The following is a 20,131-nucleotide window of genomic DNA, read 5'->3' as shown; positions in this document are numbered from 1 at the left end:
TAAGCATTTCTCTGATACTGTTTGATTTTACTATACATGCATTTTTGCCATGTTGTGATAGTTTAAATAGACCTTTAATAAAGACTTTTTTACAATAGCATGGTTTCTACTTGGATTGTAGTACAGGCCGTGCACTACACCAAGGTGGGCTGACCAGTTTTGGACTTTATAGATTAAATATTAAATTAAGAAACATTGCAAAAGAAAATATAGCTTCTCAAAGGATGGTCTCTTTGTGGAATTGAATTTTGTATTTTTCATTTAAAGTAGGTGTCCCCACCTTAAATGTGGTGTTTAGCAATGAAAAAAATGTTTAAAGGAGAACTTCATTGAAGATATTTCTTACTCCTATATGCCCGAGCTGGGGAATAAAAATAATAAACTTTAACTTACTTACTTAGTGCCCAACATGTCACACTGCGGCAGCTGACACTGCTGCTTAGCTGGTGATAGAATGAGCAGCAGTTTCAGTTTAAAGGCCCAGAATTCTTCCTGGTGTCCTGGCCCATTGCATCACACTACCACTCAGCATACAGTACAATCTCCCAATAGCAGACACTCATGCGGAATAAAAAAAAAAGTGTCCACTATTGGGAAAAAAGGCTTAAATATTTTTCTAAATGACGGAATACTGTTCTGTACTCACTACAGAGTGTAATTACCTACAAAACACGATAAAAAGCTAAATATAAATAAATAATTTTGCACTGTGATAAGGCTTTAAAAAAATCTTAACAATATAATTAATTAAGAGAGTAATGCCAAATCATTAATGCCAAATCATTCACCCATTCCTTCATCCCCCTGTTCTTCTTACTTCTTACCTGGCCAGCAGGCAGTGACAAGTGACACTCCTCTGCACTTCACTCAGTGAGTGAGGAGCAGAGGAGCGTCACTTGTCACTTTGGACAGCCGCAGCTGCTCACGGACATCACTGTCCTCACTGAGTGAAGCGCAGAGGAGCATCATCACTGCTTGCTGGCCAGGTAAGAAGTAAGAATAACAGGGGGATGAGGAAATGATGGAATGATTTGGCATGGGGGGGGGGGATAATTTGGCATGGAGGAGATGATTTGGCAAGAGCATGAGGGAATGGGGGAATTATTTGGCATGGGGATGAGGGAATGATTTGGCATGGGGGAGGACATGACATGGGGGATGATTTGGCACAGGGGGGATGATTTGGCACAGGGCAGGCTTGGGCTGCTACAGGGGGGTCCAGCAGGGGCCAGGGCCCCCTGGGAAACCAAGCCACTTAATGGGGTATGGGCTGTACCCCCTGATAGCGGCCCTGTGTAAAAAGTAGGGTGACACATAAGCCTGGTTGTCTCCTATTGGGAGTGTTTTGTCCCCTATTGGAAGTTTTTTGTCCCCTATTAAGAGTGTTTGTCCCCTATTAGGTGTGTTTTGTCCCCTATTGGGAGTGTTTTGTGACCTATTGTCCCCTATTGGGTGTGTCCATGACCGCTATTGGGAATGTCCCCTAATCGGAGAGTGCAAATACATTAAGTCCTAAGGGACTCTGCCGGGGAATTAAAAACTGTCCGCTATTGGGAGGTGTCCACTAAGGGAAACTTCACTGTATAACCATCCCAGTTCAGATATCATTGTGGCCAGGGATTAGCTGAGCTGCAGTGTGACGTGGCAGCCTCCAAAATGCAGAAGAAGACCGGGACCGGAGAACAGGAGAACGATTACAGCGGCAACAACTGAGCAGCAGAAGGTAAGTTAAAGTTTATTATTTTTATTCCGGCAGCCCGGGCATATAAGAGTAAGAAAAGTTTTTACTGAAGTTTTCCTTCAGGCTGGCTTAAAAGCAAAAAACAAGTTACTTTCCCAGTCCCCTGTCACTGCTGTTTTGATGGTGCCCAGTCCACAATAATTAGGGACAGCTTGACACAGAGGAAATGTCCATTTACTGTCTACGGCAAGTTATTGCTGCAGCCAATGATAAATGAGCTGAAATTTCTGTGAAGGAAATGCTGATCAACGGGGACTGGGCACTGTAAGAACAGCAGAAGGGGATGATACAGGTGAGCATGGATTTTTTTTTAACTCAGCCTGACCCCTTGCATTTTTTTCCAGGTGTAAGTGGTACTGTATATTTACTTCAGGGCATGGCATAAAGTTTGATAAATGAGGTCCTACTTATAGTATCAATCGAGACTTGTTCATTTGCCTTCTATAAAGTTCTATAAAACTACCGTAAATGAAATCCGTCAGCTGCAATTTACATTCCAAACATTCCATTATTATTTTTATTAAAGTAATAAAGAATACAAGCAGAGATATACATTAAACATAGCATGAGGAAGTCAATAAATTTGGATTAGAAACTAAGATTAAATCTGTAAAGCACAATACATCCTGCCGACACTGTTAGATGCCGTAAGGGCAAAAGGTAACCACACAGTGACCATCAAATACTGTATCTTTGTGTGCTTCCATAATGTAGAAAAATGCCTTTATTCTCTATTGCAAAGTGTCAAAGAGGTGTCCCAAGCCCTGAAGTCCTGAGGACTGGAACATCTCCTCACTCCCCTGCCATCCCAGTTACTGCTTGATTGACAGTCGGGGCTCAGCTTCCAGTGCCAAACTCTGTTTCCAGACCCCGTTCCTGCACTTTGCATACAAATTGTACAAAGGTGGGAAATTTAGAAATAGGATTTGGTTTCCAGCTGAAAATCAAGCAGGGACAAGTATAGGAAGGGGAGCGAGGTGGCGATCCAGCCCTGAAAACTTCAAGGATTTGGGAATTCCTCTTTGACACTTGGAACCAGAGAATAAAAGCATTTTCTATGTTATGAAAGCACAGACAGATATATGAAAGGTACCATGTGTCTCCTTGCCCTAACAGTATCTACCAGTGTCAGCAGTTTGGAACGTTTATTGCAGCTGACAGACTCCCTTGAAAATGAGACCGCTACAATCATGCAATGACACTTCTCCAAACATTCTTCTGCAGGATGTTACTCCTGCACTTTTACTTATCAGATAATTATAGATTATCCGGTGAATATTTTTACCTCTTTAAACCCCTTTAAAGGGGAAAAAACTACTTCACAAACACATAAGACTTTCCAAAAGGTGTATTTGCTTATTTATTTTAAAAGCTAAAATTCATCAGTGCAAGGACCAGTGCACAAATATTGACAGCGTATACATGCCCTCAGGGACTCTGTATCCTGGCTGGTGACTACATTCCCACTATCTTCTTGTTTACCCCACCTAAAACATAACTTTTATTAAATATACATTAAGAAATACTAGCACAAAAACTCTTTAAAAATACCTATATCACAAGAGTATAAATGTTAATATGTGCCACAGGGCTGAATAGTGCACACCTCAATGGTGCTTAAAACTGTGCGCCAGTATAGGAGAACCCTATCGGGATTTTGTAAACAGAGCTGCTTCATACTGACATGTTAAAATTAGCTCAGTTTTGCTAACACAGATAGAATTGTACACATTTAGTTTTTATGAATTAATAATAACTGTACCATGTAATCAGACAATTATTTCACTTGAATATACTGCACCGTAACACCCCAATTGAACAGGGCCAGCTGTTTTCAGTGTCTAGAAGAACGTGTCATGTTTACTTTTAGAATATCCAACACAATTTGATGCCAAGATTCGCCAGGACTCCAGATGGATTTCTACGTGTTCTGTAGCAGACATTGGAGCTTTGCATCTGAACACTTACAGTCTGGCAAGCCTAGCTTTCCATGTTAACTAATTCTCATTTAGCCAATAAAACTTTCCACCTCCTGGCCTTAAAACATGGTAAACAATAGTGTTTAGTATAATGGAATACAGTTTATTAATTTATATTGTTAGATTGATTGACAAATAAGGATTTAAACTGGATTCTAAAACATAAAATATGGGATAAATTTAAAAAAGCTTTGCTCTTTTAACATGTTCTAGAGAGAACCTTTATAGCAAGCCTCATGAACAAAAGGAACAATAGACTGTAGCTTAATCATTGACATCTATGGCAGCGTTTTCTATGCATATTGTATGAACTGTGCAGAAGTCGTTGTAAATAGCATGTTATCTATCTACTGGTATCACCTTTCATTGTAATTCTGTCTGTAATGATAAGGAGGACATTGTTGAAAAGTGATCTGTACAGAATGGGAAGTCTCAGCATATCATTAAAGGGGTTCTCCACCATAAGGTGATTTTAGTACGTACCTGGCAGACAGTAATGGACATGCTTATGAAGGATCTGCGCTTGTCTTGGGGCTAAATGGCTATGTTGTGAGATTACCATAACAATGTGGCTAGCTTTTTGTGAACTGGTATTTTCTCTTTGAGTTTTCTTTTTGCCTACAAATCCCATAATTCCATTTTCCTCCCTCCCACATATCAGCCTCCCCACCCATTGAAACATAAATGAGCTACATCCATTCAAAGACCTGTGGTTTTCAATCAGGGTGCCTACAGCTGTTGCATTAGATGCAGATTGAGCTCTCTCCCACCAAGCGATCGCTCCACCCATTGAAGCAGACAGGCTCCCTGTCATCAGCTGACTAGTGAGTCAGGTCTCGGCCGCATTGCAACCTGGGAAAAATCTGAGACATCAGACATCATTTTGTATACTGTTAAAAGTAAATATTGGGGTGAAAATCACAGAAGAATTGTGAGAAAACCGTCACACACAGGTACAGACACTATATTATGAACTACACTAACTGTACAGCCCCAGTAGCATAGTCAAATAAAAAATAAAAATTCCTGGAATACCCCTTTAACCTCAGATGCCAGAATAAAAACTGCAAGATATAATTTTTTTTATATAATATAATAACAAAAGACAAAATTTGACAAAAAATCACCAAAGATTCCTTAAAAAAGTGTAATATAAATTATTTTTTATTTAAACAAGTAATTTTTTTTTAAAACATTACCTTTAAAACAATGTTGACATCATGAGGCGTTAACTATGGTCACTAAGCCTTATAAAAGACCAGACCTTTATGTATAGATCACTTTTAAATAGTCTTCTCCTAATCATTAAACAGCTAGGGGCAGATAAAACAGTAACCTCTGGCAAAAATTAATGATATTTGCTCACTCTCTCCATACAGTGACCTCTAGAGCATGCCACTCTTCCAAGTCAATGAGTTATCTCTAGTCTATTATCTAAATGGGCTCTGTTATTTGCCAAATATTTTTCATGGGCTCTGTGCACTGATGCCAAGCAGGGCTCTGTGCACTGAGGACAAGCAGGGATCTGTACACTGAGGACAAGCAGGGCTCTGTGCACTGAGGACAAGTAGGGCTCTGTGCACTGAGGACAAGCAGGGCTCTGTGCACTGAGGACATGCAGGGTTCTGTGCACTGAGGACAAGCAGGGTTCTGTACAGTAACGACAAGCAGGGCTCTGTGCACTGAGGACCAACAGAGCTCTGTGCAGTGAGGCTTTGTGACATGCCCCTGGTTCACACAGCTGACTGACTGACAAGCCAGGAGCCTGCACAGAGCCCTACTTGTCCTGCTCACACTTTTGTATTTTGTCTCCACACAAAGACACACAGGCAATATCTGCAGGTACAAGACAGCATTTTTTTCACATAAACATTTTAACCAATGTATATTACAAATATACGGTACATATAATGTTATGTCCATTATACAAAAATCTTTTTGCAAATGACATGTACACTTTAAAGATGTCTACCCCCAAAATTATTTTTCGGAATACACAGCAAGAACTTCTCAATAAACTACTGAGAAGCTTGTGTAAAATTTGCTGAATTAAATTATGAGTGCAATATGTTTTGCCAATAAAAAAATAAAATAAATAAATGATATATATATATATATATATAGAGAGAGAGAGAGAGAGAGAGAGAGAGAGAGAGAGAGAGAGAGAATGAGAGAGAGAGAGAGAAATATTTTCAAATTAAACTTACATTTCCCAACCAGTTTTATCTCCAGGACTGGATCTTCTCGATTTAAGTGAACCAGTTCCACCTACACAGAGTAAAGGAAAAAAGTCAGAATCAGTTGTTAAAGGTGAACCCTCTAAAGGACAATCCATGAAAAAGAAGGTGGATGACTCCGAACTCATCAAGCCAGAAGCTGAACGAAGCACAAAGTCTATAAAAAATCCAGAAAAATCTTCATTAGATTTAGGTAACCATTTCTTATGCATTTAATAATCGATATTTAGAAACATATTACACAGCAACATATCAAGCATTTAACAGCTTTTAAGAAGCTTATATCACATTTATATTAATCATTTTGAAATTAAAACTCCGAATCCACTTTATCAGTACTGTTTGTTATGTAACATATCTAAATAAATATATATATATATATATATATATATGTGATAGGGTAGGGAGCTAGATATACAATCAGATCCTCTCACCATATGATTATAATTATACTGATATACATATATATATATATATATATATATATATATATATAGCCACTCCACAAACGAAAGACCGCAGCACTCCAAAGGATAGGTGAATAAGATTTATTGACCCAACATCAAGAACAATGTTTCAGCTGCCCAATTGCAGAGCTTGAGAAAGACTGCAATTGGACAGCTGAAACGTTGTTCTTGATGTTGGGTCAATAAATCTTATTCACCTATCCTTTGGAGTGCTGCGGTCTTTCGTTTGTGGAGTTGCTATCTATGGGACCCCTGACCCGGAACCTCTCTACTGCTTGCACCCGCTATCATCAGCCAAGGTTGTGCTGCTCGGTTTATATCTTTTGCTATATATATATATATATATATACATATGTGTGTTTTCCAAACAGTGTGTCTCCAGCTGTTGCAAAACTACAAATCACTGTCCGGGCATCCTGGGAGTTGTACTTTTGCAACAGCTGGAGACACACTGATTGTAAAAGACTGGTATATATAGGGGTATATGCCGAGAGTATATCTGGAGAGATGACTTAGGCTGGGATACACAGATACGATTTTGGAAGCTCAAATATGTTGAATTGAATCCGTGCAGACAGGACCCATTAACTTCTATGTGGCTGCAGACCTGACCGTAGTGAACCTGTGACTACGATTGGGTAATTATCTAAGCGCATCTAATTTTTGACTCAGATAAGATTTAAGCCGATTTGAGCTTCCGAAATCGTATCTGTGCATTGGAGGCTCAAATCGCGATGTGAAACCAGCCTTAGTGAATATAGTACCGAAGTGTGGATTGCTAGATTGCTAATTTATAAGTAAATTAAATAATATTTTGTCTCTATCTCCAGTCTATCAAAACCTGAGGTAAAGATGACCAGTTACCCATAGCAACCAATCAGATTATTTTTTTTTTTTTCAGTGGCCCTTTTTAAAAATAAAAGAAACAACCTGATTGTTGCTATGGGAAACACTTAGTTAGGAAACAGACAATGTTTCCCAATCAGAGTGCCTCCAGTTGTTGCAAAACTGCAACTCCTAGCATGCCCAGACAGCCAAAGGGCATGTTGGGAGTTGTAGTTATGCAACAACTGGACGAGAACAGTTTGGAGACCACTGTGTAGTGGTCTCCAAACTGTAGCCCTCCAGATGTTGCAAAACTTCAACTCCAAGCATGCCCAGGCTGCCCAGGCATGCTGGGAGTTGTAGTTCGGCAACATCTGAAGGGCCAGATGCTGCCGAACTGCAACTCCCAGCATGCCTGGACAGTCTCGGAATGCTTTGAATTGACATCTGGAGGGCTACAGTTTGGACACCACTGTATAGTGGTTTCCAAACAGTGCCCTTCCTGATGTTGCAAAACAACAACTCCCAGCATGCTGAGACTGTCCAGACATGCTGGAAGTTGTAGTTCTGCAACATCTGAAGGGCCAGATGTTACAGGACTAAAACTCCCAGCATGTCTGGACTGTCTGGGCATTCTGAGAGTTGTAGTTTTGCAACATCTGGAAGGACACAGTTTGGACACCACTGCACAGTGGTCTCCAAACTGTGGCCCTCCAGATGTTGCAAAACTACAACTCCCAGCATGCCCAGACAGCTGTCTGGGCATGCTGGGAGTTGTAGTTTTGAAACTCCTAGAAGCAGCAGTGAAGATCACTTTACAGCGATCTTCACTGCTGCCTCTGACGCTACGGCTGCCTCCACTTGCCTGCCGGTCCTCCACTGCTCCTCCCGCCGGTCCCCGGTCCTTGGTCCCCGCATGCCCAAGGTACCTGCCGCCATCTTCCCCCTCTCTGTCCCGGCTTCCAGGGGCGGGCAGAGCGGGGGATCTCAACTGTCACCCCCCATACCCCTGCGATTCGCCAGTCAGTCCTGATCGGCCAATCGCAGGGGATAGGAGGAGGTGGCACCCCTGCCACCTCGCTCCTATCCTTTAGGATGGTCGGAGCTGTCTCTGACAGCTCCGTTCATCCCTAATTTCCGGGCTATCGGAGTGCATGGGACCAGAACAGCCCTGAATCACCGCAAATCGACGATCAATCAAGATCGGTGATTTGTGGTGATTCCAGGCTGATCGGGTCTCATGTGACATGGGGGGGGGTGGTTTCAGGGATGCCTGCTGAATACTGAAATTCCCAAGGGCGTACAGGTACGCCCTTGGTCCTTAAGTACCAAGGAGCAAGGGCATACCTGTATGCCCTTTGTCCCCAACAGGTTAAAGCTCTCCAAAGTGTCCTTGGCTCTTGCACAGCTCTTCCAATTATTCATTTCACTCCTCAACATTGCTCACTAGAACATACAGAAGCTTAGAAATGCACCTGTGACCAACATCATTGTTATGCTTTGCAACAATTAGGCTGTAAAGGTCAGACAGCGCTTTGCTTTTACCCATCATGAAATGTGTCTTGTGTGACAGCTTGACAATGAGACCTTTTTGTAGGCCATCAGTTGGGACTGAACCAGCTGATATTAATTTGCTCTGACAAGGGGTTGCATTGCTTTTTAATTACTGATAGATTTCAGCTATTGTCTTAGCTTCTCATGCCTTTGTGCACCTTCCTTTCTTCATGTGTTCAATACTTTTTCCCTGGGTCATTTCCCATTATTACACATAACTTAATGTCTGAGCCTATTTGTTTTGGTTTTGTATGTATGGATTTCTTGTTATGTTACCAACATCTAGTGGCAATTTCATTTCAATAGCACCATTGGAAATATATTTAGTGAGAAAAATTGTGAATTTTTCAAAACATATTTTTAAAGGGGTTATTCAGAAATAGAAAAACACAGCTAATTTCTTTCAAAAGAATGCTCCCCGTCTGTTTCCATGTTTGGTGAGGTTCTGCAGCTCAACTCCATTGAAGTGAATAGAGCCAAGTTGTAATACCACACACAACCTGGGGACAGATGTGGAGCTGTTTTTGAAAGAAATTAGCTCCGTTTTTCTATTCCTGGATAATCCCTGTAACATCAATTCGATTTGAATTTGGACTATGTAGTGTAATTGTTGAAGGACACAATAGTTTGCTGTTTTCCTATGTATACAAGATGCTTGAATGCATCAGAAGCAATCTATCCTTGCCTTATAGTTTTGCACTATAGCCTGTGATATATGGTGGGTATTTTTACTTACCGTAATTCCACTTTCCTCGAGTCTGAAGGCAGCACAGAAGTGTAGTTCAGGTCCTCTGAACCCGCCCTAGGACCGCCTATCTAGATAAACATAATTAATAGATGAATACTATTGGACAAGAGGCCACCAGACCCCATAAAAGCAAAGTAACCTAAAATCACATTCTGTAATAACTGGACTGAATAATGCAAAAACTGTTTTTTGGAAGGGAAAGTGTGCTGCCTTCGGACTTGAGGAAAGTGGAATTACGGTAAGTGAAAATACCCTTTTACCTCTTCTTCCTAACTGCAGCACAGAATGGATCTAACAAAGAACAAAAAAGGGTGGATCAATACCGGGGGGGGGGGGATCAAGCAGACAAGCTGGGTTCTTGGTCTGAAAATCTAGCCTGTAATACCTGGCAAAGGTGGAGGATGATGACCAGGATGCAGCATGTTTAGCCTAGGATGTAGAGGTGGAGCTAGTTGAATGAGCTCCTAAATCTTGAGGAGGATATTTCCCCTCTCTGGAGTAAGCTTCCACAATAGTCATACGGATCCATCTAGCCAATGTATTCTTAAAAGCTTTAAGACCTTTCTTGTTTCCTGTGAACAAGATGAAAAGATTCTCCTATTTGCAAATTTCTTGAAGACGGGCTAAATAACACAAGAGTTATTTTTTGACATCGAGCAGATAGAACCTTTCCTCTTCTTCTGTCACTGGGTTAGTAAAGAACACGGGCAGGAAGCTTTCCCTATTGATATTAGCAGCAGAGCATACCTTCGGCAGAAAGGATGGAATGGTCCTAAGATGTACAGGGGATAGGGCTTGCATCTCACCTAACCTTTTAGCTGAAGTGATTGCTATCAGGAACAACAACTTCATGGAAAGCCATTTTAAGTCCATGACATCAATAGGCTCAAAGGGAGGTAAGGTGAGCCAATTCAGGACTAGCGCCAGATCCCATGCAGCCACCGGAGGACAAATTACAGCTCTTAACTTCTTTTAAGGCTTTGGAAAACCTTGTAATCAGAGGCTGGTGAGCAAATTTACCATCTAACATTGCATCAATGGCTGTCATGTGTACCTTGAGAGTGTTAGGCTTTAACCCCTTGGGACGGAGGGTTTTCCAGTGTTTGCACTTTCATTTTTCCTCCTTACCTTTTAAAAATCATAACTCTTTCAATTTTACAGCTAAAAATCCATATGATGGCTTATTTTTTGCGCCACCAATTCTTCAGTCATTTTACCCAAAAATCTACGGCAAAACGGAGAAAAATAATCATTGTGCGACAAAATTGAAGAAAAAATGCCATTTTATAAATTTTGGGGGCTTCCATTTCTACACAGTACATTTTTCGGTAAAAATGACACCTTATCTTTATTCTGTAGGTCCAAATGATTAAAATTATACCCTACTTATAAAGGTTTGATTTTGGCATATTTCTGCAAAAAATCATAACTACATGCAGGAAAATGTATACGTTTAAAATTATCTTCTGACCCTTATAACTTTTTTTATTTTTCGGCGTACAGGGCGGTATGAGGGCACATTTTTTGCGCTGTGATCTGAAGTTTTTAGTGGTACCATTTATGTATTGATCAGATTTTTTTTATCACTTTTTATTCCTTTTTTTATGATATAAAAAGTGACCAAAAATGTTGGAATTTGGAATTTTTTTGCGCGTACGCCATTGACCGTGCGGTTTAATTAACGATATATTTTTATCATTCGGAAATTTCTGCACACGGCGATACCACATATGTTTATTTCAATTTTTATTTACACAGTTTTTTTTTTTATTGGGAAAAGGGGGGTGATTCAATCTTTTATTAGGGAAGGGGTTAAATGATCTTTATTCACTTTTTTTTTCACTTTTTTTTTACAATTTTATAGCTCCCATAGGGACCTATAACACTGCACACAGCTCTTTTACATTGATGAATGGTTTCTCATAGGAAACCATTGATCAATGATTCTGCCGCTTGACTGCTCATGCCTGGATCTTAGGCACTGCGCAGTCAATTGGCGATCGGACAGCATGGAGGAAGGTAGGGACCCTCCTGCTGTCTTTCCAGCTGTTCCGGATGTTGTGATTTCACCGCGGCGATCCCGAACAGCACCCTGAGCTAACCAGCACTGCTTTACTTTCACTTTGAACACCGCGTCTAAAGGGTTAATAGCACGTGGCAATGCCGCGCGCTATTAGCCACGGGTCCTGGCTGTTGTTAGAGGCCAGGACCGACCCGCTGTGGCCCCGCGTTATAGACAGGGAGCGGGCTAAGGGCGTATAGGTACGCCCTCCGCCCCCAAGGAGTTAAAGGGGTACTTCGGTGGAATTTTTTTTTATAATCAACTGGTGCCAGAAAGTTAAACAGATTTGAAAATTACTTTTTTTTTAAAAAATAAACTTTCCAGTACTTATCAGCTGCTGTATGCTCCAGAGGAAGTAAATTTCTTTTCTTTCTGACCACAGTGCTCTCTGCTGATATCTCCGTCCGTGTCAGGAACTGTCTAGAGCAGGATAGGTTTGCTATGAAGATTTGCTCATAGCTCTAGATACATGAACTGCCGATAAAGCAGATACTTAGAAATGACATGTTGACATGGGACCTTTTCAGAAACATATCTGCTTTCCTGTTCATTGCATCTTTAAGCCTGACTGATTTGTCGGCTGGAAAAATTTTTTTTTTTTTTTTTTTAAGAAATGTTGGTAAATGCCGGATCAACCTTCCCCAGTCGCTCCCATTCTTCTATACATCATCTTGAACCAGGAACCAAGATCTGTGCACTTGTTAGACTTTTTCCACTCCTTATCCATAATCCACTAAAGGACCTGATGTCCTGGAAGGACACTGGATAGTTTGTAGGAAAGTAGAAAATACTATTTTTATCCTGAGAAGAACGCACATGCTTGCCAGCTTCCATACTCTTTTTAACACGTTTAAAAAGACCATATTCTGTTACACAATCAGTGAGTCGTGTAGAGAATCCAGAGGTAAAGGAAGAAGAGGATGATGTCCGCCTTTTATGTTGCTTCCTCTTTCTTTTCTTACTAGAGGGTCTGGCCTCCCCCATATGTTCTCTATACCACGTGAGAAACCTTTTAGCTAAATCCGCAGGTTTCTCTCATGGAGAGCAGACCTCACACAAATTAGAAGACAAGCCATCAGGAAGATGATGCAGGTAGCTAATACAGCGCTTAGATTTAGAAAGGGACTTCCTGGATCTGGTTACACAAAAACTGCAGTAATCATCAAAATAGTCATCAGGAAAAGATCATCACACTTTATACAGCATATGTGTTTACTCTTATGCTTCCTTTTCTTGGATTCTTCTAGAGAAGCCATTTGGAAAAAAAAAAAACTGTAGAGGAGAGGGGAGGCAAAGAAGACCTGAACACTTACTTCAATAGACCAAGAACCCGACTGCCTGGCACAAATGGGACCCAAAAGCAGCGTGTTCCTGGCCTGATTAGCGATCAGTGGTAATTGCGGTGGAAGAAAATGCTGCCGCCCCCTAACCCAGTGATGTCAGAGGCATGCACCATGCGCACCGTCAGAGACATCAGCGCGGGAACATAGAGGCGCATGCGCTGAGCCACTAGACCGGGACCCAAGAACCACAGACAGAAGTGAAGGCACAGGCTCAGAAATAGCAAGCTGTTGGCAGCGGACGTCTGCCGAAACCTAATGCTATACCTAGAGGCAAGCAACAATAATAACACGTAAATAACATCAGGCATAGCACTGGCTAAAAAACAAGCATAACAAAACAATGTGATGTTAAACACAGGAATGCCAAGACCCCGCACTGGCAACCTAACCAGCAAATCAATTATAGAAGCAACGTCAGGATGCCGCACTGGCAAGTTACCAGCTGGTATATATTTCAGAATGCTAGATCTTGAACTGGCCATAACTAGAAATGTCAAGAACCGCACTGGCACACTATAAGATGGCCATAAGATGCCAGGACTCAACACTGGAACATAATAAGATAGTTAATCACAATTACCACCAGGACCCCGCACAGGCATGCTATCAGACATCACAAAAGCAAAAAAAATGCCAGGCACTCACACTGGCCAACACAACAGGGGATTAGAAAATAAAGCATACCCCCGCAAGAAAAGAATCAGGCCCCGCACTCATAACATAACTCCGCAAGGTGATGAAGATCACGAGTCCTAGGTGAAGTCAGAAGGACTGAAAAAAACAATGTGATTTGGGGTTACTGTGCTTTTATGGGGTCTGGTGGCCCCTTGTCCAATAGTATTAATCTATTAAGTATGTTTATCTAGATAGGCGGTCAGAAGACCTGAAATACCCTTCTGTGCTGCCAATGGGTGGATGAGGAAAACAGTCCTCCAGTGCTCTGTTTAAAAAAAATTATGAAAAAGTTTTCTGTTTTAATAACAACTCTTAAATGTTATTTTAGAGCCGACAGTTTCACATAGCCTTGCAGTAACCCATAAGTGCCTCTTAGAAATGCCTTGATCATTAAAGAATGAGCAGGGGAATTAATTGTTGTGGCAGAATGCAAAACTACCCTTATTTAATAAGGATTTTTACTTTTACATTTAAATTATGGCTTATTCAGAAGCCTAGTGTTCAGTAAAGTGACAAATGATGACAAGACGTATGTTTACAATGCATTTATAAGCTTTTAGATTAATAATAACTCATTGTATATCCGATTTTGCTTGTTGACTGCTACGTAAAATAAAAGAAGTTGTTTTATTTGTCTTTTGTGTGAAGATCTCTTGCTTCCTTTTAGTCCACATTCAGACACAGTTGGAGAAATGGGGTGATGGGTGTTTTCGAGGAGATAAAAGCAGTGACAGTCACCGGGTCCTGGAAAGAAAATTATCATCCAAGGCATCTTCTAAAGAGCTCTTATGGTAAATGTGATGTCCTCTAATGCAAGAAAAAGCATGTTTGGAAAGTTTTAAAATTGTAGCTTGTTGATGCAAATCATCTCATTTGTATAAAAAAAAAATCTAAGCCTGACGAATCGGCCTTTTTGTGACCTTAAAAAAAAACAGAGCCTTTTGTACAGAGTTTTTAGTTGGTATAAATGTAATGTTTCACTTGCATTATTAAAGTTATAAGAAAACTGTCCATTACAAATCATTGGCAAAAAACTTGAATCAATAACCTTAGGGTCTGTTCACGTGGCAGAATTTCCACTTGCGGAATTCTGCCTTAAATTAAAGCCCATAGACTTCTATGGGATTCCGCACTCCCATTCACACTTCTGAATTTCCGCTTGCGGAAATTCAGAAGTGTGAATGGGAGTGCGGAATCCCAAAGAAGTCTGTGGGCTTTAATTTGAGGCAGAATTCTGCAAGCAGAAATTCTGCCGTGTGAACAGACCCTTAGAGAATGATTCCATCATTTTTGCCAGGGGAAGTACTGTATCCACTTTTGTAGCCAAATACAAAAGTGGATACAAAAAGGAGAATGTGTCTTGCCTTGAAACATATTCTTCTTGGATTTGACTGAGGCCCCAAACAAACTTCTCCGAAATCTTCATAAAAAATTGCATGTGTGAATCCAACCTTAGCTACACTATTCACATTGAAATGTCTTCATGGCTCTTTTGCCAGGTCTGCAGATGGTAGATCACAAGCTGATCCCACCAGAGACAGGAATAATGCGCTGGAAACAGAACAAGCATCTGACTTTGAATTAGCACCTGCTATAAAAGTAAGTATGACAGTTACTGTCTAATGTATTATCCAAAGATGAGTCCATTCGAGTGCAGGTATTTGGCTGTTTTCTAGATAGACGGCTATTTGGAATGCAATGGTACTTGATATTTATTAGGTGTGTGGTGTTAGTGGACAAAAGTGAACACAATCTTACTATCCCCTTTTCATGGACACCTGACTGTATGAATATATATATTCTTTTTATGCATAGCCTGTTGTGATGTCATACTTACAGTTGTCTAACTAGGACTGCTGGAATTTGTAATCCTTTGAGTAATAGATGGCATGTGTAACTCTATCGTCTTTAGATAAACTGTGAATGAGTGACCTTGGAGACTTCTGCTCCTTGTGGTGCCACGGTGATAGTTTAATTTAGCAACCATGAAGTTTACCATGGGAGCTTGCTGATCTTTGCAGTCCCACAACTATAAGCTAACTAAAGAAATAATGGGTCCACTGAAATTGCCATGTATGGCTGTACATTCCCTTAGTTTTCAGTGAAGTAGCATCATTTTATGGTATGAATAATTTTTCTCACCACACGTGTCACAGAAACACGTTTGAAATTTTAAAATCTCTTAAATGACGTTCATGTAGTTTCATTTCAGTGGTTTTTTGTTCTTGACTACCTACTGAATAAGGTGACTCTATAAACAGGTTGCCTTTTTATTATCCTGTTGGGAAAACTTTCCAACTACTATGTCAAATTGCCCAATGTGTTTTGTAAATGCTGTCAAATTTTGGATTAGTTATCTCTTTTATTTAGTATCTCTTTTTAATTTAGTAATTTTTTAGCCTAAGTCATAATAAAAGTTTTCTGTGGGTTCTATGAATTCCTCTGAAATGATTAGGAGATAGTTCATGTTCCACCTCCTTATTCTAATAAGATGCATAGCTGGAAGAATTTGGCACATAAGATTTGATCCATTGTCACTTCACTCTCAGCAATGGAAAATGGAGCAGTAAACTGACCCTGGTTCTACAGGGAGACCAGTGGTTTGACAAATGACAATGGGGCCCCAAAGCAAAACATGGAATTAGGCCTCTCCACCATGACCACCTTCAGCAGCACATTCAGAATATAATTGTTTAATAATTATTTTGTTCTCCCTAATGCATATAGTAATGCAATTAGAGATGAGCGAACTTTTGACAAATTCGATGCGGACGATTCTACATTAAAAATGGCTATTTCTGGACAACAGAGAGGCTCAATAGGGGTGTAGAACACTTTGCTTTGTTCTAACACACATATGGAGTGTGCTGGGGTAGTGAAATAATACTGTTATTCAGTATGACATGCAGATTACAGGCATCGCTTTTAGAATCACTGCCACAGAGCGGCACAATGACAGAGCCTGGAGGTGGCATCAGTATGAGGAGACCATATAGTGGCTGAATAGCACAGCATGGAGGTTTTGGCAGTATGAGGAGACCATATAGTGGCTGAATGACTCAGTGTGGAGGTGTTGGCAGCATGAGGAGGCCATATAGTGGCTGAATGACACACAGTGGATGTGGCTTAAGCATGAGGAGACCATATAGTGGCTGAATGACACAGCGTGGAGGTGTTGGGAGCATGAGGAGACCATATAGTGGCTGAATGACTAGTGTTGAGCAGCATAGGCAATATTCGAATTTGCGATATTTTGCGAATATATGGATGAATATTCGTCATATATTTGCTAAATTCGCATATTCGTAATATTCGCGTAATATTGGCGTCCGAAAATTCGCATATGCGAAAATTTGCATATGCTAAAATTAGTATAAACGAAAATACGCATGTGCGCAAATTAGCATATGCAAATTTTCCCATATGCGAAAATTCGGATGCCAGTCTCAAACAGCAGTATTAGAGCCTTCTTTAGACCACACAAGCTGGAAACAGAGAGGAGTGAGGAAAAAATAAAAATAAACAATATTCGTAATATGCGTAATTCGCGAATATGCGATATTCGCATTGCGAATATTCGCGAGCAACACTAGAGGAGACCATATAGTGGCTTAATGACACAGCATGGAGGTGTTGGCAGCATGAGACAATATAGTGGCTGAATGACACAGCATGGAGGTGTTAGCAGCATGAGGAGACCATATAGTGGCTGATTGGCACAACTTGGTTCTGGCTGAAGCATGAGGAGACCATATAATGGCTGAATGACACAGCCTGGAGTTGACAGAAGGAGGAGACAATAGGGCCTCACAATCCCTAAGATTAAAAGATTAATTTTGAAATTTAAATTGAAGATGTATGGGAGCTAGTGCTACCATAAAAATTTTTAGACCCAGGCTTAGGAGCATCAGTAAACCATATATTGACTGAATGACACAACCTTGAGTTAGCGGAATCATGTGGAGGCCATAAAGTGACTGAATGGCACAGCCTGGAGGTGGCTGAAGCATGAGGAGACCATAATCTGGCAGAAGGACACAGCCTGGAATTGGAATTTAATGTCCCAGGCCCAGCAGCATCAGTAAACCATATAGTTACTGAATGACATAGCCTGGAGCTGGCAGCAGCATGAGTAGACACTAGGGCTTCACAATCCCTAAGATTAAAAGATGAAATTTGACATTTAAACTAAAGATTTATGGTAGCTAGTGCTACCATAAAAATGTTTAGGCCCAGGCATAGGAGCATCAGTAAACCATATATTGGCTGAATGACACAACCTGGAGGTGGCTGAATCATGAGGAGACCCTAGAGTGGCTGAATGGCACAGCCTGGAGGTGGCTGAAGCATGAGGAGACCATACAGTGGCTGAATTGCACAGCCTGGAGGTGGCTGAAGCATGAGGAGAGACCATATAGTGCCTGAATTGAACAGCGTGGAGGTGTTGGCAGCATGAGGAGACCATAATCAGGCAGAATGACACAGCCTGGAATTGGAATTTAAGGTAATGGCCCAGGCCCAGCAGAATCAATAAACCATATTGGATGAATGTCACAGCCTAGAGGTGGCTGAAGCATCTGTAAACCATATATTGGATGAATGGCACAGCCTGGAGGTGGCTGAAGCATCAGTTAACCATATATATAAGATGAATGGCACAGCCTGGAGGTGGCTGAAGCATCAGTAAACGTAATATTGGACAGCCTGGAGGTGTTGGCATCATGAGGAGACCATATAGTGGCTAAATGACACAGCGTGGAGGTGTTGGCAGCCTGAGGATAACATATAGTTGCTTAATGACGCAGCCTGGAGCTGGCAGCAGCATGAGTAGACACTAGGGCTTCACAATCTCTAAGATTAAAAGATTAATTTTGAAATAAAAATTGAAGATTTATGGTAGCTAGTGCTACCGTAAAAATTTGTAGGCCCAGGCCCAGCAGCATCAGTATGAGGAGACCATAGAGCAGCACAATTAGAGAGCTTGGAGGTGGCAGCATCAGCATGAGGAGACCATATAGTGGCACAATGACAGAGCCTGGAGGTGGTAGCATCAGCATGAGGAGACCATATGGTGGCACAATGACAGAGTGTGGAGGAGGTTGCATTAGCATGAGGAGACCACTATGAGAGAGCCTGGAGGTGGCAGCATCAGCACGAGGAGACCATTTGGCGGCACAATGACAGAGCCTGGAGGTGGTAGCAGTAGCATGAGGAAACCATAGAGCAGCACAATGACAGAGCCTTGAGGTGGCAGCAGCAGCATGAGGGCCATGCCAAGTTAGGGATGAGTCTGAGGAACCCGCCGACTGTTGACTGGGGATGTCACTTGGTATGAAGTGGATGACCGAGTGAACCAATCAATCACGGCTGCTGGGTTGCTGGTCGAGACACGACTGCTAGCTGACCCTGGGAGCTCAGACCCCTCTGGCTGCCACACGCTCCTACTATGCTGCGACCTCTGCCTGCGCTTGATGAATTTAGGCCTCTGCCACTCCACTGTGCACGTCCTGGCACTACTCTGCCTGACATACTTATTGCGTATCGTATATCAAGGGAGTACAATATGCTTCATTACGCTTAAAACTGTATTTGTCTAGAACAGCAGCAGGTGTGTACTATTAGCTGTCCTTTCACAGTATATAGGCCATTGACATCTACAAAATAGTACACTACTTAGATGTAGGTATGTGGTATGCAATTATGAGGCTGGAACACTTACAGTACACTTAAAAAAGTACCTGAGTACAACACTAGCCGGTGAGTACTTTTGCCTGGACTATCACAGTATGTAGACCCTTGACAAATTAACAGATACAAAATAGTACACTACTTAGATGTAGGTGTGTGGTATCAGGTATGCACTTATGAGGGCAGAAAAATGCCGTACAGTAGGCTTAAAAAAAACGTATTTTGTTAAAACACGAGCCAGTGATGACTTTTGCCTGGACTTTCACAGTATGTAGGCCCACGACAGATAAACAGGTACAAAACAGTACACTACTTAGATATACCTATGTGGTATGCACTTATGAGGGCAGAAAAATGCTGTACAGTACACTTAAAAAATCGTATTTTAGTAAAACACCAGCCAATGATTACTTTTGCCTAGACTTTCACAGTATGTAGGCCCACGACAGATTAGCAGGTAAAAAAATAGTACACTACTTAGAGATGTAGGTATGTGGTATGCACTTATGAGGGCAGAAAAATGTGCTACAGTACACTTAAAAAATCGTATTTTAGTAAAACACCAGCCAGTGATTACTTTTGCCTGGACTTTCCCAGTATCTAGGCCCTTGACAGATTAACAGGTGCAAAGTAGTACTCTACTTAGATGTAGGTATGTGGTATGCACTTATGAGGGCAGAAAAATGCACTACAGTACACCTGAAAAAGCATCTGAGTAAAAACACAAGGTGGTGAGTACTTTTGCCTGGACTTTCACAGTATCTAGACCCTTGACAGATTAACTGGTTTGTTTGGTACACTACTTAGGTATG

The 20,131-nt window shown here is 41.2% G+C and overlaps 1 protein-coding gene across 14 annotated transcripts in view; it reads left to right on the top strand.

The window, feature by feature from the left end:
• PEX5L (peroxisomal biogenesis factor 5 like) overlaps positions 1-20,131 on the top strand; it is a 319,298-nt gene that overhangs the window by 218,656 nt on the left and 80,511 nt on the right. For 12 of the 14 annotated variants that reach the window (XM_056565261.1, XM_056565260.1, XM_056565272.1 and 9 more), the window contains 3 exons: positions 5,941-6,150; positions 14,299-14,422; positions 15,131-15,230. In XM_056565261.1, the coding sequence (XP_056421236.1) occupies positions 5,941-6,150; positions 14,299-14,422; positions 15,131-15,230 (434 nt within the window). The remainder of the gene's footprint in view (positions 1-5,940; positions 6,151-14,298; positions 14,423-15,130; positions 15,231-20,131) is intronic. The other 2 variants (XM_056565257.1, XM_056565262.1) reach the window with 2 other exon arrangements.

Source organism: Hyla sarda, chromosome 3 (assembly GCF_029499605.1).
Source record: "Hyla sarda isolate aHylSar1 chromosome 3, aHylSar1.hap1, whole genome shotgun sequence".
Taxonomy (NCBI): Eukaryota; Metazoa; Chordata; class Amphibia; order Anura; family Hylidae; genus Hyla; species Hyla sarda.
This window is presented reverse-complemented; position numbering and strand designations above follow the sequence as displayed.